The 26,182-nt window shown below is 35.4% G+C and overlaps 1 protein-coding gene across 3 annotated transcripts; it reads left to right on the top strand.

The window, feature by feature from the left end:
• Window positions 1–448: 448 nt before the first annotated feature.
• Window positions 449–24,633, top strand: MATR3 (matrin 3). 3 transcript variants are annotated; one of them, XM_070933034.1, is made up of 16 exons: window positions 449–575; window positions 7,448–7,546; window positions 9,816–10,874; window positions 15,196–15,257; window positions 15,904–15,945; window positions 17,223–17,323; window positions 17,679–17,728; window positions 18,606–18,731; window positions 19,092–19,217; window positions 19,329–19,499; window positions 19,843–19,974; window positions 20,404–20,447; window positions 20,551–20,929; window positions 22,307–22,643; window positions 23,006–23,127; window positions 23,642–24,633. In XM_070933034.1, the coding sequence occupies exons 3-16, from the start codon at window positions 9,978–9,980 to the stop codon at window positions 23,690–23,692; spliced, it is 2,640 nt and encodes an 879-aa protein (XP_070789135.1). In that variant the 5' UTR covers window positions 449–575; window positions 7,448–7,546; window positions 9,816–9,977; the 3' UTR covers window positions 23,693–24,633. The 3 variants fall into 3 exon arrangements, with proteins under 3 accessions (XP_070789135.1, XP_070789138.1, XP_070789137.1); XM_070933037.1 differs by lacking the exon at window positions 7,448–7,546; XM_070933036.1 differs by lacking the exon at window positions 449–575 and having other exon boundaries at window positions 7,529–7,612.
• Window positions 24,634–26,182: the final 1,549 nt, after the last annotated feature.

The raw sequence follows: 26,182 nt of genomic DNA, 5'->3' as shown, positions 1-26,182 counted from the left end.
ATTGATCATGGCTACTGCCATTGACTTCTAGGCTGTGTGTGTGTTGAGTTCAACATGGTTTATTAAATTAAGCCAATTATCTGAATTCTTAGAACATAAGTGAACTGTGTATTGTTGGATTTTCACAGGGCACTGAGTTTCAATCATATTTAAGTTTAGCTTATTTTTGTAAACGCAGGCTTATTGCATTCATGTACCCGATGCTAATTTGAAGTGGGGGAGGGAAATGGTTTTAGTGCCAGTAGAGAAAACTTCCTCTCCAGTTTGGCGGGAAAAAAAACACAAAAAGACTTGAAGGGGGAAAAAAAAAAATCAAAGCTCAGGTTCTCGCGATAGATACTGGGCAACACAACGAGCGCGTTCTCTCGCGAGAACCCCATTCGCACAGAATTCGAGGTCCTGCGGCCAGACGGCGCATGCGTTGGTTAGATTAGCGGTCCAATGCGAGCGGTGTGGGAGTGAGACCTACGCAGCTTCGTTTTGGGATTTTTTTTCCCCTCTCGGTCCTTTTTCCCCCCAGGTTTTATTTACGGTAGCGATGGCAAAATAAGCGAACGACTCCTTTTCTTGCTGAGGTAGGAGTGGTGTAGCTGGGTGGTGTCGATTCTTGTTAGGCCGCGAAGGCTTCCTTTGCTGCGCCGTTTGGCCTGAACCGTTGGCAGCTTGGGAAGGGAGGAGGGGCGCGTGCTGCTCTACCGTGCTCGTGCGCATGCGTGGAGGGAAGAGAAAGGGAGAAGCCCTGCCCGCTGGAAAGTGGTGTGCGCCCTCAGAAAAATAGGCCCGGCGCCGAAGCCTGAGGTGTGGTCGTGCGCATGCGCGGGTCTCGTAAGCAAAAGCGTTTTTGAGTCGAGGTTTATACGACCTTTTTGTTCTTTGTTACGTAGGCCGCCTTCTCTTGGAGTAGTTAACTGATTTGTATCTTTATTTTACGTTCCTGGGCGAAGATAATGTTCCTTAATGTTTTTCGTTCTGGCGACGATTAAATAAGGTGTGTGTGTGTGTGTGTGTTTGCTCAGAAGTAAAAATTCGTTTGCGTTCAGGGATGCTGATTACCAAATACATTGAATATTTAATAGTGTTTTACTCCTTTGAACTATAGGCGCTTGGTAGTGTAACGCGTAATATTTTTCACTAGTAACTGCAAAATGGAGATGAGCACCGCCCCCTAGAGTCGGGAACGACTAACACATGTGCGAGGGGAACCTTTACCTTTACCGATCGCCATTTTAAGACCATAAATCGTATATTTGTCTGCTACTGAGAGGGTTGGATTTGATCGATTTCTAATTGAATGCAAAAGGAGGTGTGTTTTTTTTTAAATTACATAGAAAACTAACTTACTTCCGCCCGTGCTAAGGTGGAAAGTTGCTCTTGATCGGTATCTTTTGGGGGTGATGGTTTATGTATATGAAACACAACTGCGAGTTTGAAATTTAAACACAACTTGAATCTTAAAACTTGGTTGTAGGGAAGGTAAGTCCCTATTCTTTCAAGATTCCAGAGTTGTGGTGCTAATTCTACAAGCCTCATGCGGATCGAAGGCCCTTGATTAGTTCCTCAAACGCAAAAAATGCTGTTGCAGCCTATATTTCATCAGGATTTGATATTAGAAGGTGTATTGAGACTAGTAACAGCCATGTCTTCCATGGTACTTTCTATAAAATTATGCAAAAGTGAAATGTTTAAAGAATAGAATTAAGAATGTTCATCAGAAATGGTTAATTTATATGATTGCAAACTTTTTTTGTTCAACACATGTCACAGTATAAGAGGTGGAACATTTGAATTGGGAATCTATCTACAAAACTTTCTGTTGCCCCAAATTAATGGGGCAGAGTCTCTCAGTATAGCCATATTAATCTATAACATTATTTCAGAAATGTTTAATTTCTGAATTAAATTGATGAATAATAGTTTAATGAACTTAGAATTGAATAATGAATGTCTTTACATTGCTTGCAAACTCTTACTTTGCTGTAATTGTAGGCTTATCACTACTTTTCTCTCTAGACTGGCAGCCTTGGGGGTAATATAATTCACTGTTGGTGGATATTTGGAATTATTCTCCAGTTTTGTTCATTCCTGAAATTATGTCTAATGACAAACAGTTGGTATACCTTTTTAAAAAAAATTTTGCAGCTTTTTACATAAATTACCCATGAATTCCCTATATAGCAGTGATGGCTAACTGGAGCGTGTGCATGCATGCGCACGAAGGAACCCGGAAGAGCAGCTGGCCGCCGTGTATATGCCCACAGAGAGGGCTCTGTGAATGTTAATGCAGGACTGCCTAGCTATTTTTTTTCAAATTCCTTGAAGACTAAACTCTTATGAAATATAGCTCTCATAAGGATAAGAAACAAGTTTAGATGAAGGAAAATATATTTTCAATAACCTAGTTTCTCAAGTCTGAACCCTGGGATAATGCACTTGGATCTTAGAAGTTCTTAAAACAGTTTAAATTCATACTCATGTCTAATAAAGGCTGCTTTTTAAGATTAAAATATTAGAAAATTTGCTCAAAATAATTGATCAAATCAGTCTAGTCTTAACATTTTTCATATAGCTACTTAGATGCAGCTTAGAAGCTCAGATGCAGGAAATCAATGGCCTACTTATTCAGCTGTCTTTCTTTAGCACTTGTGATTCGCAAGGTACTGTACTATATTACAGTAGTCATAGCCTTCCATTTGTTGAATTTTTCTGCACCTACAGTAGTTTCAGGGATGACTAAATTCTAGCTAAATGAGAAAGGAAGTACAGTAATATTTAAGGGTCCAAATTTCTGTAATTGCTTCTTGTAATGGAATTGCTCTCATTCAATCAGCTTTTTTGCTGCTCTAGTAATTTTTCTGAGATGCAATCAACAGAGTTCTTACACAGTGGCTGGGTTTATGCATTGTGCTAAATTGTATGGTTTTTAATGCACACATCTAGATTATGGCTTAGCCTGATTATGGGAATGTAATCAATACTCCAAGAGTGTCATGACCACTGTTAGATTTATATAAAACAATTTTTATATTATGACTGATGTCACTACTTTCTAAAGTTCTGTAGGATGAAATTCACTTATTTTACATTAGCTACATATCAGTTGATGTTTTGTGAGCATGCTACATCTACCACAACTCATATTTTTTTTGATTAGTCATTATTCATTCAGATCCTATTAAAGTATACTTGGGGTTCTGATTTCTTCTTGTTCCAATGTGGAATCCTTTACATTGATACTAAATTGCAGTTCCCATTTTAAAGCCCATTCACCAACTTTAGACAGTTTATTTTGTTGCTTTTCTCAATCCCTTCTTTCCTTTTTCTTGAATAATCGGGAAATCTGACTAACTCATGCCCAATTCCATCATAGAAGTAAGTTACATATTAAGGAAATCCAGTTTCTTCCCTTTGTGAAAAGTATCCCTTTAATTCTACTCTATTTCCTGATCTTTAACAGTTATCAGATAGTGGAAGGATGTGATAAAACATTTCTCCATGAATTTTTTATAAGCTACTGAAAGAGTTTTAAAGAAGTAATGGCGTATAGATTTCTTGAATCATGATTATAAACAGTCTTCAATTTATGACCTTTTATTTTAATGACAGTTCAAAGTTTTGGCCTTGTAAAATGACTTACAACCTGTATTCATACTTACAACCATCACTCTTGGCCATATGATTACAACTGGAGCACTTGGCAACATTCATCTTATGACTAGTTCATCACTGTGTCACATGATTGCAATTTACCAACTTTTACCAATTTCCAGCAAAAACTCCATTGGGGAAGCTTTTTTATTGAAAACTCTTTCTGCAGTATATTCTTAATGTTTCTGTAATATTTCATCACTAACATCTGTGCTATGTAATTTTAACTGATCTGTAAATACTTGTAACTTTCTTGTCATACTTTCCCTGAATCCATTGTTAGAATTTGAAAAAATGCACATTTTCTAGTTGAATACAGGTACCAAGCTGAGGAATAAGTTATATGTTTTCTGAATGTGCAGTTGCATATGCAGATATTTCAAGAACTAGGTAGATGTTGTTTGGATTCAGTGGTTAGTTTTAATTTATCAATTACATTTTATTTGAGTTCAATTTCTCCTATTTAAAAGTTAAGTTCAACATGACTATTTGCATATTCACTGCAAACATAAGAATACAACTGATCTTCCCTTAATTATTCCTTTTTAACACATTTGTAATGGTTCATCAAATATTTTTTGAAAATATTCTTATCACTGGTCATTGTCTTTCCTCATATGATCATCAAAGGGGTGTTAATTAGGGGATATCCTTTTGTTTGCTTTTATAAGTTTATGCCCCTTTCTATTCTCATTTGTGCAAACACTAGCTTTTTCTTCTAATTTCTTTACAATTTTTATTGTTCTTTTAAATTCCTTGCATCTTTTTGGATTTGTTTCCTCTTCTGTCATCTATGAGGTGCTTTGTAGCTAAGGCATTATCTTGTAGTTTACAACTGAAAGTTGTTTCGTTTAGTTTGGAGAAGTTGGACTCTCACTTCTCCATTTCAAGTTGCTGACAAGAAAGGGCTCTGGTGGCTGCATAGGAAGGCCAGTATACAATTTGTTGCTATTGAATGGTTTATCCAATCTAAAGCTTTTACTGCCAGTTACTCTGAGAAGGATTTTTGAAGAAAAAACACTCTGGTGCTTGTATTTAGATTATCAATGTTATTTCATGAAGCTTGTATTTTAGAATATAAAGTGTAAATATTCTACAGCCTGCCTCTTGGCAGATTATGGACTATATCATTAGAAATTCATTATTTGGATTGAACGGTATCGTTGGTTTATCTAGTTTTGCTGCATGTTGCAGAAATCCAATTGAAGGCATTTCTCCTTCAGTGACTGCTTTGTGTATGTATTCCATTCCAGAAGTCACTTCTGCTAAAGAGATTTGCATACATTGTAGGGCTGTGCAGTGGTTTGGAACTGAATCTAAAAAGGTGCTTTAAAACATATGAGGTAGTGGATATGCAGCTCCATAAAAATGATATGTCTTCCTTGGAACACATGGCTCATTTTTGCTCATTTTCTTTTAGGAATCGCTATTCAAGAGAATATCAGTTCTTTTCAAAGAAAGGATTATTGTACAATTGTAATTGCTTCTTTTATAAATAATAAGTGAAACTGGATCTGTTTTGATTGCTTACCATGTAAGAGATTTATATAGTATGTGAAATGTTTGGTTTGTATTACTAACGCTATAATAGATAACACCTAATATCTAAATGCTATCTTACTTCATTTTAAATTATCTATAACTATTTGGGCTATTCCTGGAATTACAGAATTTAAAAAATGTTGAATTAAATACGTTATAGGTACGCCTTGACTTATGACCATTATGATGGCCCAAAATTACTATGACCTCAGAAAGGGTGCCTTACCTCCTGCCCATTGCAAAACATTATGCTTGCACGGCTCACTGTTCTGTGATCATGATCAGGGTGCTTGGCACACTTGTTGGCAGCTTTCACTTACAACCAGTTTTGTTTATTTGCTAAATATATTTGCTGCCCATCTTGCTGTGGAACTTATTATTTTTAATTAATTATTTTAATAATTATTTTAATAATTCAACGCAGCAAATATATCCAACACACCTTCCTTCCTCCCCCTATTTTCCCCACAACAAGCAACCCTGTGAGGTGAACTGGGCAGAGAGAGTGACTGGCCCATGGTCACCCAGCTGGCTTTCATGGTGAAGGTGGGATTTGAACTCACTCTTGAGATAGCCCAATGCCTTAACCACTAGGCCAAACTGGCTCTCATTAAACCAGTTGCTGAGTGCCTTGAGATCATATGATTGCCATTTGCAATCTTCTCTACCAACCTCCCAAGAAAGTCAATGGGGAAGCTGGCAGGGAAGGTTGGAAACTGCCAATACCTGCCAAGAGGACTCCCTCTGATATTGGCTGAAATCCCCCCCAGGCAGCTCTTTCACTTAACTGTATACTTAACAACCATAACTGGAAGTGCAGGGATTGTGGTGATTAAGTGAAGCAATGGCATAATATCTTAATTGTTTCGCTCTGACTGTGATTTCAATCCCAATTAGGGTAAATTGAGGACTACCTTATAGTTTATATAAAAAGCTTATAGATAGTTAGGTGTGGATCTGAAATCCTGGAATGAGTATGGAAATCTAATAGGAATTATTATACCGCTACATTCATGCCAATCTTGCCTCTAAAGCATCTTCAGCGGTAGAATACAAAGAATGTTTTCCATTCACATTGCACAACTGAACTTGGTAACACTATTACTTTTCCCACTAACTTCTCTTTGGATATAGTTTTTATATGCTTGACTTGAATAAGGCAGTGGTTTTCAATGTGGTTCGCAAACCCTTGGGGGGCTGTGATGTCATAAGAGGTCCGTGAAGGCTAAAGAAATATTGTGATTTAAATCTTGAGTTAAGTCTTGGTGGTTCAGGGCCACGGATTTAAAGGGGATCCATGGTGAAGAAAAGATTGAGAACCATTGGAATAGGGAATTTCTTTCGAAAGTGAAGTAACTATTTGCCTGATTTTATTTAGTTAACCTTGATATAAGCAACTAAAAAAATCTTGCAGTACACATAAATTTCTATACTAGGCAATATCATTTTTATTGTTTAAATCAAGTAGCCTATTCTTCAATAATGAATGCTCCCATATTTCCATAAATTCTTCTTTGACAGGCCTCTGCCTGTTTTGCAAATCGGTTCTCAAATCTTTGGTTGAAGTTCAACATTACATGAATGAACATTTCTGTGTATTATGAAACTTTCTTTACCCTTACCCATTATGCCTCGTGTTGTGCTAAGTTGGGGGAACTCTAGGGAATTAGGGAGATAATAATTGCCTCTCCCACTTACATGAGTGGAATAACTTCTGCTCACAGAAAAATACAATTTCTTTCCATTTTCTGTGCTGACTTTTTATCTCAGGCCCTCCTAAAAGGCCAGTAACACATTTTTGTTTGTTTCTTAATAGGCCTTTAGAAATATCTAGTAATATACAGAGCTATATCTTATAGGTAGAAAATCCTATTTCTCTATTTTCACTCCGATTTCTACTTGAGGCAAAATGGAAAATATTCTGAGTCTTAATTGGCAATGGTAAAATAATTCTTAAACTTGGCATATTGACTTTTAGTTTCTTTATATGCCTCATATTTTAAGACAAGTCAATATAATTCTTACAACCTTTTATGGAGACTGATTACATATCCTACTTTTTTTCAGCTCCTCATACAGTTTCACCCTATAATCATAATAAAAGATGAGAAATAAAAACAGTTGAACCATAAAGAAGTAAAATTATCCCGATTTGGGGAATGTTGCTGTTGTCATTTTTCTCCCTCACCAACTTATTGGGGTATCCCTTTTGAGTATTCCATTTTTAAGACTTCTCTGATATCTCCTTTTTTCTTTGTAGGTTTACATCGATTTCATATAAGCCTGGGCAGTTGCAGCTTGTGTGGAAACCAGGCTATGCAGTGAAACCATCTGCTGGGCAGCCCAACTCTGTCAGGAGGTACTCTTCAGATGCTCCTGGATCTGACAATTGTCCAAATCCTTCAAAAATTGACTAAAATCAGAGGTGTAGTTATGTGTGTGTTTTAAGTAATATAACCAAACTTATAAAATTGATGGATTTTTTTTTAAAAAATCAATTCAGAAGATATTTTATCTTGAACTCTTGAAACACACAAATAGTAAAGGTCTTTTCTAAAAAGATGATCATTGAGTCAAACTGAAACCTATTTTTCAACCAAAAATTGCTTATTCTGTGCCTTTGTGTTTAAAGATTTCATCCCTGTAATTTGAGTCAACCTTCTTATGCTACATCGTAGCACCTGTTTCTCTAATGTCAAGACTCTGCTTAGGAAATGTTGCACTAGCAGACAACTGGAAATATCTGTAGAGAGGCTTTTCTCATCACCAATCTCCTCTCTTTGACTATTTAAGAATTAGGAACTTGGATCAATTAATGCTACTTATTATCTTTGTCAGTGACAAGATGTCAGATGGAGTCAGAAAAATTAACTCAAATGGCTATTAAAGAATAAACATTCCATTAACCTTTACATTGTAGATGTAACTGGAAAGATGAGCAGTTCCTCTGCTGCTGCTGCTAGGAAGTTTCTAGCTACATAGTCCATACATGCACTGAAAAAAGATCACCAGACTTTCTACTGGTCTTTAAAAAGGCTAGACTCATCTGCTAGGGTTTTGGCACCTGCTAATCTGGGAGCAATTTATTTGCCCTAAGCAAGTGGTTAAACTTTAAAATATTTTTCAAATATTTTAAATAAGTCTTATTCCTAAACTATGGTCAACATTACTTAGTATGCGATTCCAACATTGTACACAGACTTAAAACTTTTATTTTGTTTAGGAAATCTTATGTTCAGTCAAGTGTCATAGATTATATTTGTCACTTGACATTTGTCCATTCCTTCTTTTCTATGTCCATCGACATCTCTCTGCTTGCAATATTTTGACTATTCTTCTGTATTACAGTTGTATTAGTACTTTTCAATTTACTCCCCACATCCATTTACCTTAACAAAAAATAACTGGGTATTAGTAAAACATCTTTTTACAATAGATACCAATTGTACCTGCATCTGTTTTATCCAACAATAAACAATTGCTTCCAGCAGCATTTTAATGCTGTATTTTTAAGTAGTCCATGTAATACTTCTTTGCATGTCATATAATTGTCTATTTATATGACTTAGCAAGCTGCTACAGTAGGTGTTACTATCAAAATTTGTTGATTTGCTTACCAATAAAACCTGGTAAATGTTTTGTACACTTTGTAAGTATTTGCCTAATGTATTCTTTTCTTGCTAAATGAGACAATTGCAAAATATGTTCACTTGAAATGTCATTATCCTCCACTCTGTTTCTGGCCTTTCCTCAGACTATTGTTCTCTAGCAAGAATGGGTGTTACAATTTTAGAGTTAAGTGAGATTTTCAAAAGTACAATGAGGCCTCAGTTGTTTTAGGGGAATTCATAAAATTAGCATTTTGAGATACTTTAGAAAATTCTCATGAACTCTTCTTCAAAAGCCATTGTTTTGATAATTACTGTTGGTATAGGAACAACAGCATAAATAAAAGCCTACTAAATGAAAGTACTAGCTATGTATTATGGAGTTCTAGAAGATAACTGCATATCCTTCAACAGTTAGGTTTATTAGAATAGTGCAGAGAATTTCTCTTCTTCAAACAAAACTTCTGTTTCACAATCAGGTGTCAGTGAAGTCTGGGCCTGATTTGAGTTTATGTAGCATAGGCTATTAGTTTATGTTTGAGACTGTCTTTGGAGTTTCCAAAGCCTAATATTCTTTCAAAATTCTCAAATCAGTTACTCAAATTTTGAACAAAAAATACTTGGTCTCATTAAGGTTCATTAAGTACTCAGCTATTCTTAATGTTTCATCTTTCACCAATGTTATAAGTCATAGTTTTTAACAAATGTGAATTATTTTTCTTGGTTCCATAGCTGGTATATTGTGGTCTTTTTTCCTGGAATCTAAAGCAGTTAAGATGTATGCACCCTGCAATGTAAATATGAATGCTTGAAAATAAGTATATTTACTGGCAAAATTTGGTGCTTATTCGGGGGGAGGGGATTCAATTTCTTATCAGAAGATTAATGATCCAATTTTTGAGGTTACATAGGGAAATCCATGCAAGATCTTAAATTGTTTTTAGATCAACATGATGCATACATTTTAAAACTGCATCTGCATAAAGGATTTTATGACTAAAACTGCTTGTTTTTCTACAGACTTGTTTGGTGTTTCTCAGCTTGAAGAAGATCTACGATCATTATTGATCCCTTTCTTGGCGTAAAATTATTGAAGTGACGTTTGCCTAGCTTTCTAGAGTGAGCTTTCTTTTCAGACATCTCTAAAGTTTGATTCATAATAGACAAGCTTATAGTTCAGCAATGTCCAAGTCATTCCACCAGGCATCTCTAAATAGGGATCCCCAAGGTCATGGACGTGACCTCTCTGCAGGAATAGGCCTTCTTGCTGCTGCTACCCAATCTTTAAATGTGCCAGCATCTCTTGGAAGGATGAACCAGGGTACTGCACGCCTTGCTAGCTTAATGAATCTTGGAATGAGTTCTTCATTGAATCAACAAGGATCTCATAGTGCACTGTCTTCTGCTAGTGCATCTTCCCATGCCTTACAGTCTATATTTAACATTGGAAATAGAGGCCCACTCTCTCTGTCTTCTCAGCACCGTGGAGATGCAGAGCAGGCCACTAATATTCTGGCCAGCCTTGGTCTGTCTACTAGAGACTTAGATGAACTGAGTCGTTATCCTGAGGACAAGATCACTCCTGAAAACTTGCCTCAAATACTTCTGCAACTTAAAAGAAGGAGAGCTGAAGAAGGTCCATCACTGAGTTATGCTAGAGATGGCAGATCAGCTGCACGGGAACCACCATACAGAGTTCCTAGGGATGATTGGGAAGAGAAAAGGCATTTTAGAAGAGATAGCTTTGATGATGGTGGTTCTAGTCTCAACCGAGTGGTTGATTATGATCATGGAAGTCGTTCTCAAGAATCTGTATATTATGACAGAATGGATTATGAAGATGACAGATTAAGAGATGGAGAAAGGTGTAGGGATGACTCTTATTATGGCGAAACTTCGCATAAATATCGTAAATTTGACAGTGAGTATGACAGACTGAGTCGTGCCCCTGAGAGATCTCTCTTTGAGAAAAAAAGAGGTGCTCCACCAGATAGCAATATTGAAGACTTCCATGGACTCTTACCGAAGGGCTATCCCCATCTGTGCTCTATCTGTGATATGCCTGTTCATTCTAATAAGGTGAGTTCAGCACCAGATGCTTGTTTTTCTTTACTTTGTAGTCCCTATTGCTTGTTTCTTTGCCTCAATTTCTGTGTTCTAAATACTTATACAAAGGTCTCAAAAGAATTTTAAGTGACAAAGCCACTTAATTTTGGGGCATCATTAGCAAATCATGAAACCAGGACTTAAATATATTTTTTCACCTATATTGCTTAAATCCAGGCCATCTAGTCTACTTACATTTGCATCTACATAATCTCTCTACTTGGTTTGGGGTAGCTTTTCATTTTGTTTTGCAGTTATTCAGAGGCTAGATTCAACATTTCTTCCCATCTGTCTTGATTGCTAATTGGTTCTGGTTAAGATACTGTCCTTGCACATTCAGTTTTTTTCTTCTTGTCCATAGCCTGAGAAAATACTTTAATGGAGGGTCCTGGAACAAATTTGTAGGGTGATAGATAGCATTTTTAAACTAATTCATTCTTTTTAAGATTCACTTTAAAAACTATTTTCATGCTATGGCTGAAACTTCTCATTTTTTCCTTCCTTTTCACAACCTTCTTATATACTTTAGGCTCACTTTTTATTACACATATTGCATCTATCCCTTTTTAGAAAAGTAAACAGATTACTGCTGTACAGTATATCATGTTCTTATTGGCAGTGTCTGTTTAGAATAGATCTTTTAAAAAGTTTTGATCAAACATCGTTCTTATGTTTAGAATGTAGGTCTGAAACCAAACAGCAAGTGTGGCTTATTCATATTTCCTAATTGTTTTACAAACGGGTCCTCTGTTAGTTTGGCAATGGGAAACTAAAGCTGAGTATTATTACTGTTGTTACATTTTTTTTCTTTTCAAAGCATATTGTCAGAAATCCAGGTAAGAGTGCACATTGTGTGCTTAAAATGATATCCTTGGGTATTACTAACACTTTCTTCACTGTTGTCCTTCCTCTTCAAAAAATACCTTGGTGTATGCAAAATCGTTTTCAGACTAGTGAAAAATGAAATATTGTCTGTTCATCTGAAAATTCTCCACTTGATTCTTCTACATCTGAAACTTTTTTTCTTACCTTAATACAATATCTTTGCGAACCTCTGTGATCACAATATGTTTTAGTAATATAGAGGAGTCGTTACCAACTGTAATTGTACTTATGCCAGATGTAGCTTTCTTTGCTAACGCAGACTGATCAGTTTCACACATTTTGGCCCACAGTTCAAAGCCCATTTTACTTGAACAATACTGTTCTGTGCAAGGCAAGATCTCTGATCTACACACTGCCTTGCAAGTTAATGCATTATTGGCTGTATCCCATGAAGCAGGATGCACATCATCCCAACCAAATGTGTATGCAGTCTGTTGTGACACACTTGGGATCTTACTCTTTTTTGTGTGTGTTTTACATAGTGTTGCTTATCCCATAAGGAAATACCATGATGGATGTGTGCCTGCATAGATACCATTGAGGTCAATCTCAAATTCACCAGGTTTCTAAAAATCAGTTATATAAAATATTAGCAATAGGACAGTTCATAATAATGATGATTATATAGTTGTCTCCTGCACTAAAATCCTGTTGTATTGCTCTAAATAGAATCTCTTGCTTCCTTCAGTTTATTAAAATGTCACTTTATTTGAAATATTAAGTATGCTGACTTGATACGTTCAGCATTTTCAACTATTAATTTTTGGCTGAAGTTTAAAGCGTTTACAGTTTTGATTAAAACAAACATCTTAATTGAAAGATGTCATTATAGCTTGTAAGAAAAAAGACCCAGCTTAAAAAAACCTATAGAATTCACATGCAATTGAAAGAAATCTAGTCTCCTTTTTTTTTCTCCTTAAATGTTTCTAGTGTAGTTTCAGATTAAAACAAGCTGTGCAAGGAACATAATAAATTATTGAAAGTATTATACAAGATCTATTATCTTACTTCACCGTGTTGTTTACTGTAATTTGTGATTTTTACTAATGTTTATTAAGAAAATATCAAAGGCATATTGATATTTCCCCATTATCCAGGACAACCTTTCCTGACTATTAATAAACTTCAAAACCAGTGGCCAGGGTGGTTAAATGTTTCTTTGTAACCTTAATCAGATAATCTCATCTTCGTATTGGTTTAAGGACAGTATTTTTAAATTGTATATTTACTGTGCTTGGATACCTCGCAAGCATTTATAGTCTAGCCATATCAGTTTTTCCTTCTGTTCTGATATTTTAAGGATTCTAGATGTATAATACCTTTGCCCTGTAAAAATATGATTAGAAACAAGGAACTAATTAATCTGTTCAAAATTCTAGATAATTTGATTTGAAAGCATCCCACCTCTTGGCTCAATGTATGCGATCCAAAAATATTCGAGCAGCCCAGCAAAGACTTTATTGAAAGATAATTTATGATTCATAATACTAGACTACATTTTAACCATAGTAATATAGTTTGACAATAAAAATAAAATTAATATTTGATTCTAAAATTGTTCATTCAGCTCCACTTAATATACTGAATATTTTGAGTTGGTCAAGGTAAGTGTAATTCATAACAGTTACTTTAGAGCTATAAAAGAGGCTTTAAAACTAATAAAAGAGAATTATTTGTAGTTTAGGGTTGAAATGAGGGGTCCCTGGTGCTCTCTGAGCTTGGTTGTTTTCTTGCAGGCATTTCATTACCCAGACTAGGTAAAATCATCAGTACTAGTACTAGTGCTCAGAGAGCATCAAGGATCCCTCAGGCTTTAAAACTATTCGGGTTTACTTAATTTTATTTCTGATTAGGAAGATAGGATGGAAAAATCAATTATGTTCTTGCAAATTCACACACAAAAATTATCTCCACATTTTTTAGCTACATATAGCAAAAGTAATTTTTAGGATTTGCACAAGAATGCATTAGAAGAACAGTTTTAAAAAAAAACCAAGAAAGATCTCTTCTTGGATTCCTCTGATTTGAGAGTGAAAATGTTCATTCTGTGATGTGTGCTGGAACTGGTACTATTAGGAAGAACACCTTATTTCAAAAGGTAGAGGAACCTTTTGAGTCTAGCTTTATTTCTGACTACATGGATGCAGCCGTGTAGTTTTCTTGGTAACAGTAAGGAGGAAGTTTGCCATTGGCGGTTTCTGACATGTTTTTCAAGCTCAGGATTTAGCCTGTAGATCTGATATATCCCATGGCTTATCATTTGGCTAAAACAATTTTTAAATTAAAATAAGGTTGAGATTCTCTGGATTATAATTCTGCAGTTGGTCCCAGTTCTGTGCTTGTGGCAGCGCTCAGTAATTTACTTTAAAACAGTAGCTTTGCAATTGTGAGGACAACATTGAAAACTAATAAAAATAGTTATTCTGCAAAGGTAAGGTGAAATGGGACTATTTGGTTTTATTTTTTCTTTTATACTGACATTAATTTTTGGAGCCAGTAATACGAAGAAAAATTGTAAAGTGAATTGATTTTATGTAGTAGGTGTTAAAACAAATTTAGAAAACAAGCTAGAGCTAATTGCAGATAACAGCTAGTGTTTAATATTAAAACCAATAATTGAACTTTAGGGATGTAACTACAATCTTTGTCCTATCCTGGGTCCCTTGGCTGGGACGATGTGTGCACTGGCCATTATGAAGGGTTGACTTTTAGATGACTGCTGTTTTTAGTAAATTACGATTTAAAAAGCAGGATCAAACAGAACCTGTTTTCTCTTTTTTGCCTCCCATTATCTTGAGGTGCAAATTGTTCTATTTCGTTGAAGGATAGGTTGCTGGATGTGATTAGCAGAGCTGTACATATAATGTACATTTAGAATTTGGTTTAGTATTTTTTTCTTCTACAAAACTTAGAATATTAAACTTACAAGCTATTGTGTACGTAGCGATAGAAAACAATTTTCTAATGCAATAAGAAAATGTTTACCAATATCACTAGCTACTGTATTGTCCTGAACTCCCCATACAAGCTCCTCTTGAGAAATACTCTCACAACCAAGATAAGATATTACATGGCAAGCTACAGCTGATACAGAACTAGTAATGCTTTGCTGTTGTATTTTACATAATGCAGAAGTATTTTGCACTAGGCCCAGTCGAATATCTTGAAATAATTTGAAATTGGAATATAAACAAAAGGTACATAAAATGCATGTTTCATCTCTTGGAAACACTTGAACTTAAATTGTTTCATGATAAATTACTGTGCAGTACACGAAACTCAAAATAGATTTTTGTTTGAATGTCAGTTTCTTTTTGATGATAGCATAAGTAAAGGCAAAACCTTCTGTACGTGTTTACATAGTATTCTAGATGCTGTTTCTGATCATCGCAACTTTGTACTTCTGCAGGAGTGGAATCAACATATCAATGGAGCAAGTCATAGTCGACGTTGTCAACTTCTCCTTGAAATGTAGGCATTTGAACATTTTTTTTCATAATTGTACTATTTTGCTTGAAAATGAAGCATTTACTTTAAAACTTAATAAAATCTTGGATTGTATTATAATAATAGGCTTTTTTTAATTGATTGCTTGTACACAGATTCAAAAGTTGCTACTTTTTATATTTAATGGGGCCTTTTTGACCACATTTTTGATGTGTTGAACTGTTTGATCTGAACCTTCTGCAAATCTGCTGAATTGCATGACCACAGTATTATGATTTCTGCCCCCCCCCAAAAAAAAACCTGGTCTCCACTGATTCAATAAATCTTCATATTTTGTTTCAACCTAACAACTGCTGTTGATATAAATAAGAGTTTTCTATTATGACTCTATAAATTAAAATGTACCGAAGCTTTCAAAATGCATGTAGTAGAATCTAGAATTTAAAGTAATATTTATAGAAAAAATGCATTGCATTGTTAATTCAAAATCCAGTATTTTTTAGATTACTGAGAACATTGGTGTTGGCTCTGAAACTGTAATGATCAATTTATGCTTATTTATACATTTAAAATCTTTGGCCTCAGATCCAAAATACAATGCATTGTATTTCTAGCCTCAGCAGTTACGTTCCAGAGTGATTCGTCTGACTTTTTTTTTTTTTTTTTTAAGATACCCTGAATGGAACCCTGATAACGACACTGGACATGGATTGTAAGTAAAGCTTGCTTTCTCCCATTTAAAAAAAATGGCACAAGAGAAATAAAAGGGGACAAATGTTATTTCCAAATTATCTATCAGTTGCATTTTTCTTCATTCCCTTTTGTCCTACTGTTCTGCCCCAGCTCCGGATTCCCAAGGATTGTGACACACACCAATGGTTCTTATAAATTTATAACGTACCAAGAATAAACAAAGTCCAGCAAAGGTTGGCAACCAGCCCAGAAAACAAGATACGATAAGACACTCACTCTTCAAAATGCTCTGTAATAATTACACGTTTCCAGCAAGAAATTACTAACTCTGTGCGACTTAAATAGGCTAAGGGAGTGGCCAATTATCCTCAAGCCTTACTCTTGAGGAGACCTCCTGCTCCTGAGTAGCCACTCCTGCCTTTTGGCAGCCCTGCGTGCTTGAGCATTGAGGAGAGGCTCCTCCACTTCTCTCTCTCCACTTGAAGGAACCTCTGGAGGTTCTGAAGGTCCTGGCTGAGTCTCTGCCTCTGGCACCACATCCTCTTCAGCCTCCTCGCTGTCCGACGCGAGCACCGGCTGCGCAGGCTGCTGGCGCAACCCCACACCAGCCTCCTTGTCGTCGAGATCAGCCACAATCCGCGCAGGCCACTGACGGGCCACAACACCTACTTATTTTTCTGTTTTAACTGAAATCCTTTAATATTTAATGCTTCCTTATGTCAGAACACATTCACTGTCCTTTTTTTTCTTCTTTTATTGGGGCATACACAAACATAAACTCATTTCTCCCAATGTCTAAAACTCGCATTAGACATAGAGTGATTTAAGAGTTGTTTATATTTTGCATTAAAATAATTCATGATTTCCTAATGTGCACCTTCTTGAAATTTCTCTGATTAAGTTTGTCCAGTGTCACATTAGAGACTGTAAATTATGTTGTTTTCATACATATTGAAAGTGTGAAAGCAGTTAGTATAGTTTAGAATCTACGTTGATAAGCTATTTGAACTTTGAATCTATTATATTTCTAGTTCTAGGGACATATTGGAAGCATCTTTCTGAGGTTCAAAAAAAATGATAGTACTATTATCTGACATCTGCATTGCTACTATTCAGTCATATTAATAAATATTACCTGCAGATATTAAACTATGGAAATAAATTGTTATTGATGGGTTACTGTTTATTTTCATATATCTGATTTCTTATAACATATATACACAAAGCTGAATGGGACGTTGTGAAAGATTATATATTTTCCAAAACAAAACACTCTCTTTTGTGTTTGTCTTTTAGGGGTGATCCCTTTATGTTGCAGTCAACAAATCCAGCCCCAGGAATTTTGGGGCCACCTCCACCTCCATTCCATCTGGGAGGGCCACCTGTTGGGTCAAGAGGTAATAAGATTAAATCAATTTCTGACAGGACTATATATCAGGTTGTAATCATGCAGTGAAGTCAAATCATCAATAGTAGAGCTTTTTAAATTAAAAAAGCTGACTATGAATGTCAAATGGATGTTCAGTATGCATCCTAATAACATTATTACCTGACATTTGCAGTAGTACTATTTGATCATATTACATAAATAGTATATGAAATTGAAGTGTGATTGAGTGGATATTGAGTTATATTTCTTGATATGCTAAAATTTCAGATATATTTTAAGTCAAACTGTTGTTCTGCATTATCATATGTCACAAAGTCAACACTCTTCTAATTAACTATTTTTTTCTTGCACTACATTGATAGCTGGAAATGGAAACATGCAAGGACCTAGACACATGCAGAAAGGCAGAGTGGTTAGTATTCAATTCTCTGTAAAATTAATGTACATTTCCATTTAAAGTTTTTATTCAACAATTTTACTTGAAATGAGTATCTGCTTTTTATGAAAGAGGTTATCCACTATTTGGATTATATATACCTTTTCAAACCATATGTTTACAAGTTTAAGTTATCACATAAAACTACAGATCGTCCTCTATCTACAACTACAGTCTGGACCAGAACTTTGATCACTAAGTGATGCAGTTAAGGGAGTCATCACATAACTGGATCCAATTTTGTGATCATTTTATTGCAGTCATTAAGAGAATCACATTAAAGAAATCTATTTTCCATTGATTTTGCTTGGTGGAAGCCAGCTAGTAAGATCACAAATCACAATTACATGCCCGCAGGGCCCTGCAGCTGTAATACATGTGAGCTGGTTGCCAAGCATCTAAATTGTCACATCACTGGAGGAACACTGATGGTCATAAGTACAAGAACCAGTCATAAGTTTGAGTCATTACTAATGGCTGTAAAGTCAAGGGCTACCAATAATACCATGTTTGATGGAAGGCTGTTCATCATGTGAAACTCCAGCCTAATTTGCCTAGATAACAGACTGACTTAGCTGCATGTATCTGCTCTTGTGGGCAAGGTAAATTGATATCCACATCCTGTGTCTCTTCAAGATACTATGCCCATATACTGGTAGTTACTAATAAGGAGTGCATTTGCAAAGCTGGTTTATGAGGATATGCTTGCAAACTGAGTAACTTTTGTTCCATTGTTTTTATTGACTTGCTTGTTACGAAATTGATTAAAATTTGCTTCTGAACTAAGATTAGAAAGTTCATTTCTGTGTTCATTTTACTGAATCTGTTGGTTATTACTGCTTGCAATTAACAGGAGACAAGTAGAGTTGTGCATATCATGGACTTTCAGAGAGGGAAAAACCTGAGATATCAACTACTACAGCTTGTTAAACCGTTTGGAATCATCACAAATCATCTCATACTAAACAAAATTAATGAAGTAAGTATTAATCCTTTTATATGATAGAATATTTTAACAGCAACGCTTTTTATTGGCCATCAGTTTCTTAAGCAATATATAAATTAATTGAAAATACAGGGTTTGACAGCAACAAATGTAACTAAGAGAAGGAAGCATATGTTGAGAAAGACAGATCTGAAGGATACCAGATGTCATTAAAAAATGACATTTTAAAAAATGTTTGTATACTTGAAAGAAAAGATTTCTCCAGAAGACCAAAACTTTTAATGTATATTTATAGCAGCAAAATAACAATATTGGTACAGTTCTTTTCTTGATTTTTATTCTTGCTCCTGTTTTTTGGAAAAAAACCCATAAGTTATCTTTGTTTTATTTTAGGCATTTATTGAAATGGCTACCACTGAAGATGCACAAGCTGCAGTAGAATATTATTCAACAGCACCAGCCCTAGTTTTTGGCAAACCTGTAAGAGTCCATTTATCACAAAAATATAAAAGAATAAAGGTAAACCTCAATTTCACATTTCTTTTCTAATGTTTAATCTTTTTTTTTATCTCTCTTCTGATGTTAAGACTTAACATTCAATATTGTGTATTGATGTTCTTAACTCTTCAGGAACCAGAAGGAAAGTCTGATCAGAAATTTGAGCCCCCAAAGCAACAGCTTGGTCGTGTGATCCATCTCAGTAATTTGCCTCATTCAGGCTATTCTGACAATGCTGTACTTAAATTAGCTGAGCCCTATGGAAAAATAAAGAATTATATATTGATGAGAATGAAGAGTCAGGTAATTCTATAAGACTATAAGAATAAGTAACATTACTAATATAAGAATTATAGTAACATAGGTAGAGTTATTTCAATAGAAATATAGAATTTAAAAAAACTTGTATGTAGTGATTGAGCACCTTTTGCCCTCTTTTTGTTGTTGTAATTAGTTTTTCATCCCTGACATGCTTCATGTGCATACGAAAATCTAACCTGTCCACCAGAATTATGTATTCATCTGCTTTATCTTTACTACAAGGTATTATAATTGATTTATGATAAAAAGTTACCTAGCTGTGTTCCCTCAAAAGATCAGTCATTAAAAAAATGTGAATTGAACTCTTGCATAATTTTTTCTATAGGCTTTTATAGAAATGGAGACAAGAGAAGATGCTGTTGCCATGATGGAGCACTGTTCCAACAAAGCTCTTTGGTTCCAGGGCAGATGTGTTAAAGTCGATTTATCTGAAAAATACAAGAGATTAATATTACGAGTAAGTACTTGAGTTGGCATAAATTTGGGTTCTTAAGTTGAGTTCAGTAAATAATACAAAGAGTTTGATGTACATAGTTGTTTAATGTGCATAGTGAAATAGGGATATGATTGGCTATTACTAATATTTGAAGTTGAATGAGAGACTTGTGTTCAGGTTTGGAAACACAACATGAGAGCAGAAATTTTCCCCCCATTCCACTTCCTAAATTTTGACAAAGAGACTAATTCCTTCCAGAGGAAAAGCCTACATTAATAGCTTGCAGATCCTGATTAGGTGGCTGTAAGAACTATAACAAGATTAATTGAGAATTGCTAGTGATAATATATTGAAATACCTGGGTTTTCTATGTACAGTGGAGCATATTTGTACTATTTATACTATTGCTAAAGTTTTGTTTCCACTTCTTAATTTGAAATATTGTTTCAGATTCCTAACAAAGGAATGGAATTGTTGAAGAAAGATAAACCAAGGTAAAATCCTTCAGTTAATTAATTCGCTTCAAAATACAAAATGTCATAGATAATATATGTTCTGATGTCATAGATAATACATGTTCTTTTCCCTACAATATAGAAAAAGAGGAATCTCTCCAGATAGCAAAGACTCTGGAAGTGAAAAGAAATGTAAGACAGATGATAGTGAGAAAGCTGAAAACAACAGTACTGAAGGCAAAGATGATGAGAGAGAGGAGTCAGAGAGGTTAGATACAAAAGATGGTGGACAAGGAGATCAAGAGGAATCAAATTTACTGCTTGAATCTGAAGATGAATTGCTAGTAGATGATGAGGAAGCAGCAGCATTACTGGAAAGTGGCAGCTCAGCAGCAGATGAGACCGATGTTGCTAACTTGGCTGACACAACTGCTGAAGAAAAAGAGGCAGGCGAAGATGATGCTGCTGCAAATCCTGAAGACAATACTGCAGCTACTTCAACTGCGAAAAAACTCAAAAAGGTAACATTACTAAAAGAAAAAAAAATAGTGTGTTTTAACCAAGAATAGTTTTCTTTTTGTGTTTTTTGCAAGTCAGAAAGTCGGAGTTTGGGAAAGAAAAGTTTTGAATTGGATGCATACAAACAATTTGCTTCCTTGGCAATTGATTGTAAATCTGCATTGGCTGTTGCTGTTACTGCATGACACCAATAAAGGAGAATATTTGTAGCTCAGGGTTGAAAGGAGGGGTCCTTGGTGCTCTCTGAGATTGGTTTTTTTATTGCAGACATTTCATTATCCAAACTAGGTAACATCATCAGTGCTAGTAAGGTGTGGGGTTTGCTTTATATTTTAGTGGCTTCCCCTGAACTTTAAAGTAGTTCAGTAAACATAGTACATAAAGAATTTGAGTATCCTACCTCTAGCAAACAAGCAGCATCTGAAAAAGGGGTAAATTGATATAATATTTTTGCAAAACAGTTGTTTTTGGAACTGAGCTTAAGCAAAAAAAAATATTTTGAGACAATTATAAACCTTGAATGCTTTCTGTATGAGAGAGAGTAAAAAAATTAAAAAAATGGAAATTTCATGCTAAGTTAGGATTGACCCAAAAATATTTTCCCTTCTGGCATGCAAGAGTTATTAATTTCTTTCTGGGTACAGTTTTAAATCCTTGTACTGGTAGTCCTCAAAGGACCATAATTGAGGCCAAAATTTATGTTGCTAAGTGAGACATTTGTTAAGTGAGTTTTGCCCCATTTTACGACTTTTCTTGCTACAGTTCTTAAGTGAATCATTGCAGTTAAATTAATAACCTTGTTAAGTGAATCCAACTTCCCCATTAATATTTGTTTGTCAGAAGGTCACAAAAGGTGTTCACATGATCTGGGGACACTGCAACCGTAATAAATATGAACCAGTTGTCAAGCATCTAAATCTTGGTCACATGACTATGAGGATGCTGCAATGGTCATAAGTCACTTTTTTCAGTGACGTAACTGAACAGTCACTAAAAGTACAGTTGTAAGTCAAGGACTACCTGTATTGACATCTTCAATTGCCTCGTTTATAATTTGATATCTAAATATTTTAAGAACTATCTACTTCAATCAATGTAGGTCTGATTAAAAAAACTACTTAAAATCTCATTTTCTGAAATAATTTTGAGGGTGGCATGGTGAGAAAGTGACGCCTTTCAATGGAAGTCCTGGAAGGCTGTTTTTCCCTCATTGATGGTTTTCCAGAAAATGTTAAAAACTAAAGTGTTTCAAAGGGCCTTCTATATATGATGCCATTTTGTTTTCTTGTTACTTTTTGTGGGGTTTTTTTTTTCTTTTTTGCACAAATGATACTGTGATTCACGTTGGTTTTAAAAGGAGGAATACCTTGTTTCAACAGCGACATGCAGGTAGTTTTCCAAGAAGCATGAAAGGCTTTGTCACTCTCGATGAAGTTGGTGATGAGGAAGATGCAGATCACCAGAAACAATATAAAGCTGGCCTAATGAAATTGGCTGCAAAAACTGAGGACAATTCAGCTGAAACTAATACAGAAGAAATGGAGCAGGAAGATGAGACATTTGAAAATGGCACTAAAACAGAGAACTTAAAGTTGGAATCATCTGAAGGGGCAACCAGCACAATGACAGATGAAAAAGATAACACTACCATGCAAGAAAATAAGACTGTTTATGATGAACATAGAATTGGACCATATCAGCCAAACGTTCCAGTTGGTAAGAATGGTTTTCTTTTGGATAATATATACTGTGCGTGCGCACGCGCGCACATACAAGCGAAAATGCTGGATACTTTCTCTCAGAAAGCTAATAGATGCTTGAATATCAATCTTGTAATATATATAAATAATTTTTGTGACCTTTTAAATGTCTAATAGAATAGCTCACCATAAATAAAAATATTTAGATCTGTATATTTAGCTTTTAAAAGGTCATTGATTTACATTCAGAATGTAACTTACTCTGTTCAGTAAAAATGCATTATTGCAACTATCCCCTTCCAGCCCTATGATTCTGTGATATTGACATTCCAAATAGTCTTATGTCGAATTTGCACCTTATTTGTGCTCTATATCTAGGTGTGAACTACGTTGTCCCCAGAACTGGATTTTACTGCAAATTGTGTTCCTTGTTCTATACTAACGAAGATTCTGCGAAAAAAGTTCATTGCAGCAGCCTTGCACATTATCAAAAGTTGAAGGTGAGGCAAAATTTATCAAGGTGCCCTTTTCTGTTTCATGCACTTTCTGAGATTAATTTTTTTTAAATAGATAGCATCTAGGAATGTAGAAAAAAAATACTTTTCCAGGAATGAGAAATCTGGAGAATTCTACTTCTGGAAAACTGCTAGAACGCTCACTGAAATGGCAAAGCAAAATGATCTAAAAGAGGAGCAATACATCCAACAATACAATTCATACCTACATATTTAAAAGAAAAGGACAAGTTAGAGATCTGATTTATCTATGTTTCTTTTGTATTGCATTTAGTGAAAGTCTCTGCCAAAAAGATAGAATTGTTCACAACGGTTATGAATACAATATTTAAATTCAATTCAGCCTAAATTGAAATAAGTCACAGTGTTAAGTCTTGGTCATGTCAAGTATGTATGTATATATATGTTACTTCAGATGTAATTTTGCTGAGTCAGGTATTACAGTTAAACATGCCTTGTTACTTAACAAATTTTGATTCAAGTCTCTTCTGTGTTACAGAAACATATGGAGAAAATGGCTGAAGATCAGAAACCAAAAAACGAGGCTTAAACGAAAGGGGGGAAAGGCATGCCAATTTAAGGAGAAATGTTTTATTTTTGTTGCTAATCTCAATGCAGTAAAATTGGGAATGCTATACTACATAGATCTTAGTGAAATAGAAGTTTAATTCTGTGATGTGTTTAATGTTATCACAAAATATACATTGTCAGTTCTTTGCTCAAAAATGGGATGATATTCATTTCTGTGCAGATTCAATCTTGAGCTACTGACAGCTGTTTCAGCAATTGAAGACCAGAGAGAATGTCATCCCCATTAAATTTTTCAAGGTTCACATTCAGTTAAATATAAACAGTTACTATTTTTACCTGCAACATTCCACATTCTAATATAAGTCCAACTGATATTGTTCAAGGGACTTGCATTATTTCATTTCACTTTTGAGACTATTTATCAAAATTGTGTGGTGTTTTTTTTTTATGTGGAAATGCTTTTTGTTGATATATTTAGGTAGTGAATAGGAAAAGTGATAGCCAGCTTTCAATAAATCTTGTGTTTTCTCTGAGTCATTGTTTTTCTGTCCTATTTTAATAAGAAGTCAACTCTTGCTCTTCTGACCAGTATTATTTTTCTGGGCTCTTGCTTGCAATTGAATTTAGTACTTTTTCATACATCTTCAGTATAAGCAAAAGCAACATTTGAACCATACATTGTAAATAGTTTTACTTTTTTATGTTTGTACTTCAGCTCTAATCCTAGACCAATTACTAACATAATTGGACATGCTTCAAAGTTTCTTGCCTAGAATTGGAGCATACATCTTGAGATTGGTTTCATCCTAGGATTGTGCTTTTGATGTAACTTCACATAGCTAATATGAGTAGCAGTTTGTGTGTAAAATCTGTTTTATGTTGTTATCACTTAACAGCTTACATATATGTGAATTCAAGTTATTATAGTGTCAAACCAATAAACCAAACCAATCGAGTAAACTAAGCCTCGCTTCTGTTTACAAACAGTTTTGTGTGTTCATTGAATAGATTGAGAAACAATAACAGTTTCCACAAAAAATGACAATGTAATGTGCAGCAAACATGAAGAACCTGTGGTCTTCCAGAATTGCTGCTTCCAATATTATCATTGCTCATACATGCAGGGGTTTCTGGGCCTTGAAATTTTGATATTATAGTTAAATGTTGTATGGTAGTCCTGGTAATTGGGATAATTTTTTTTTGTCACTAACAATGCAGTTGTAAAATGCAGCATTACATGGCCACATTGCTTACTGTTTCAATCCTGGCAGTCCCTGATGTGATCATTACGTGAAAATTGCGGGTCATTAAGGAAACAACTCTTTGTGACTTTCTGCCAGCTTCCAACAAGCAAAGTCAGAGGTGAAGCCAGCAGGAACTTGCAAGTCCTAGGCAGTTTAGAAGCAAGCTGGCAATTAGGTAAATGGGTGCCATGGCCTGGTGTGAGTGTGGCTCCATATTCTGTCAGCCCTGCTGTCCCTAATACCTCTTGCCATCTGGTGATGATGGGGCACACCAGGCCTCGCCTTTCGCAAAGCTCCAGCTGCCCCATCTCCATAATGCAAAACTGCAGCCACCTCAGCTCAGATTAGCACTAGCTCCAGCTGAAGCTGTCCTCATCCCGTGCTTCTGTCCCCAGCTGTCTTTCCCCTTCTTGCTCCTGCCACTGAGAAGGACATAGTCCAGGAGACCTCGCAAGGTTTCGAGAAGGCTGCATGCAACCTTGGGAAGATGGCCTTGTGTGCTCAGCAGCTACCTCATGAAGGGCAATGCTGGGCATCCCTTGTCAGCAGGCGCAAGAGGACAGTGAAGCTCAGTTGGGGGTGTGGAATGCAGGGCAGCTATTTAGTGCAGAGGGCCAAAAGGGCAAAGACATGGACAGGGGAACATAAGTGGGGATTGTTGAAGCACATCCCATAAATGCAGCTAGGCAGGCAAGCACCCAAATTTTAATGCCATGCACCAAATAAGCATTGTATGAACATTATATGCTATCGCAGTTCATTCTTTAGCGTGGCCTAAGAAATCCCAAATGATTTGGAGATCTCTGTTGAGGATTTTCTTTCATTACTGAGGGGAAAATTAAATTACTGTAGTCGTGTACTTTTGAACAATCAGTTGGATTCTTTGTAGGATCAACTGTAAAACCAATAATATAATCCAATACCCATAAATATATTTAATATTAATATGTGCGTTTCTAAAGCCATTATAAAACAATTGTTAATGTATAGAATCACTATGCAGAAGAGCAGGATGTTATGGAGGGCAGTGTTAAGGAAAAACAGATTTTAGAAGTACTGGAACCTACTAGAAACTAAAAAGGGGAAACATTTTTGTTAATTTTATTGTTTTTAAAACAGTAAAAACACAAACCAGAAAAAAAAGTCTGAAGACAATAAAGAAATTGCTTCCAATCTTCATCACACAGCATAAACAAACACTACAAATACAGGTAGTCTTATATTCTGTAGGCTGCCTTGAGTTATGAGTGAATAGGTGACAATAT

The sequence above is a fragment of the Pituophis catenifer genome, unplaced genomic scaffold (genome assembly GCF_029215685.1).
Source record: "Pituophis catenifer annectens isolate HBS135680 unplaced genomic scaffold, rPitCat1.0.hap2 SCAF_1, whole genome shotgun sequence".
NCBI lineage: Eukaryota > Metazoa > Chordata > Lepidosauria > Squamata > Colubridae > Pituophis > Pituophis catenifer.
Note: the sequence above shows the minus strand (reverse complement) of the source record. Positions and strands in the feature narration are given on the sequence as shown.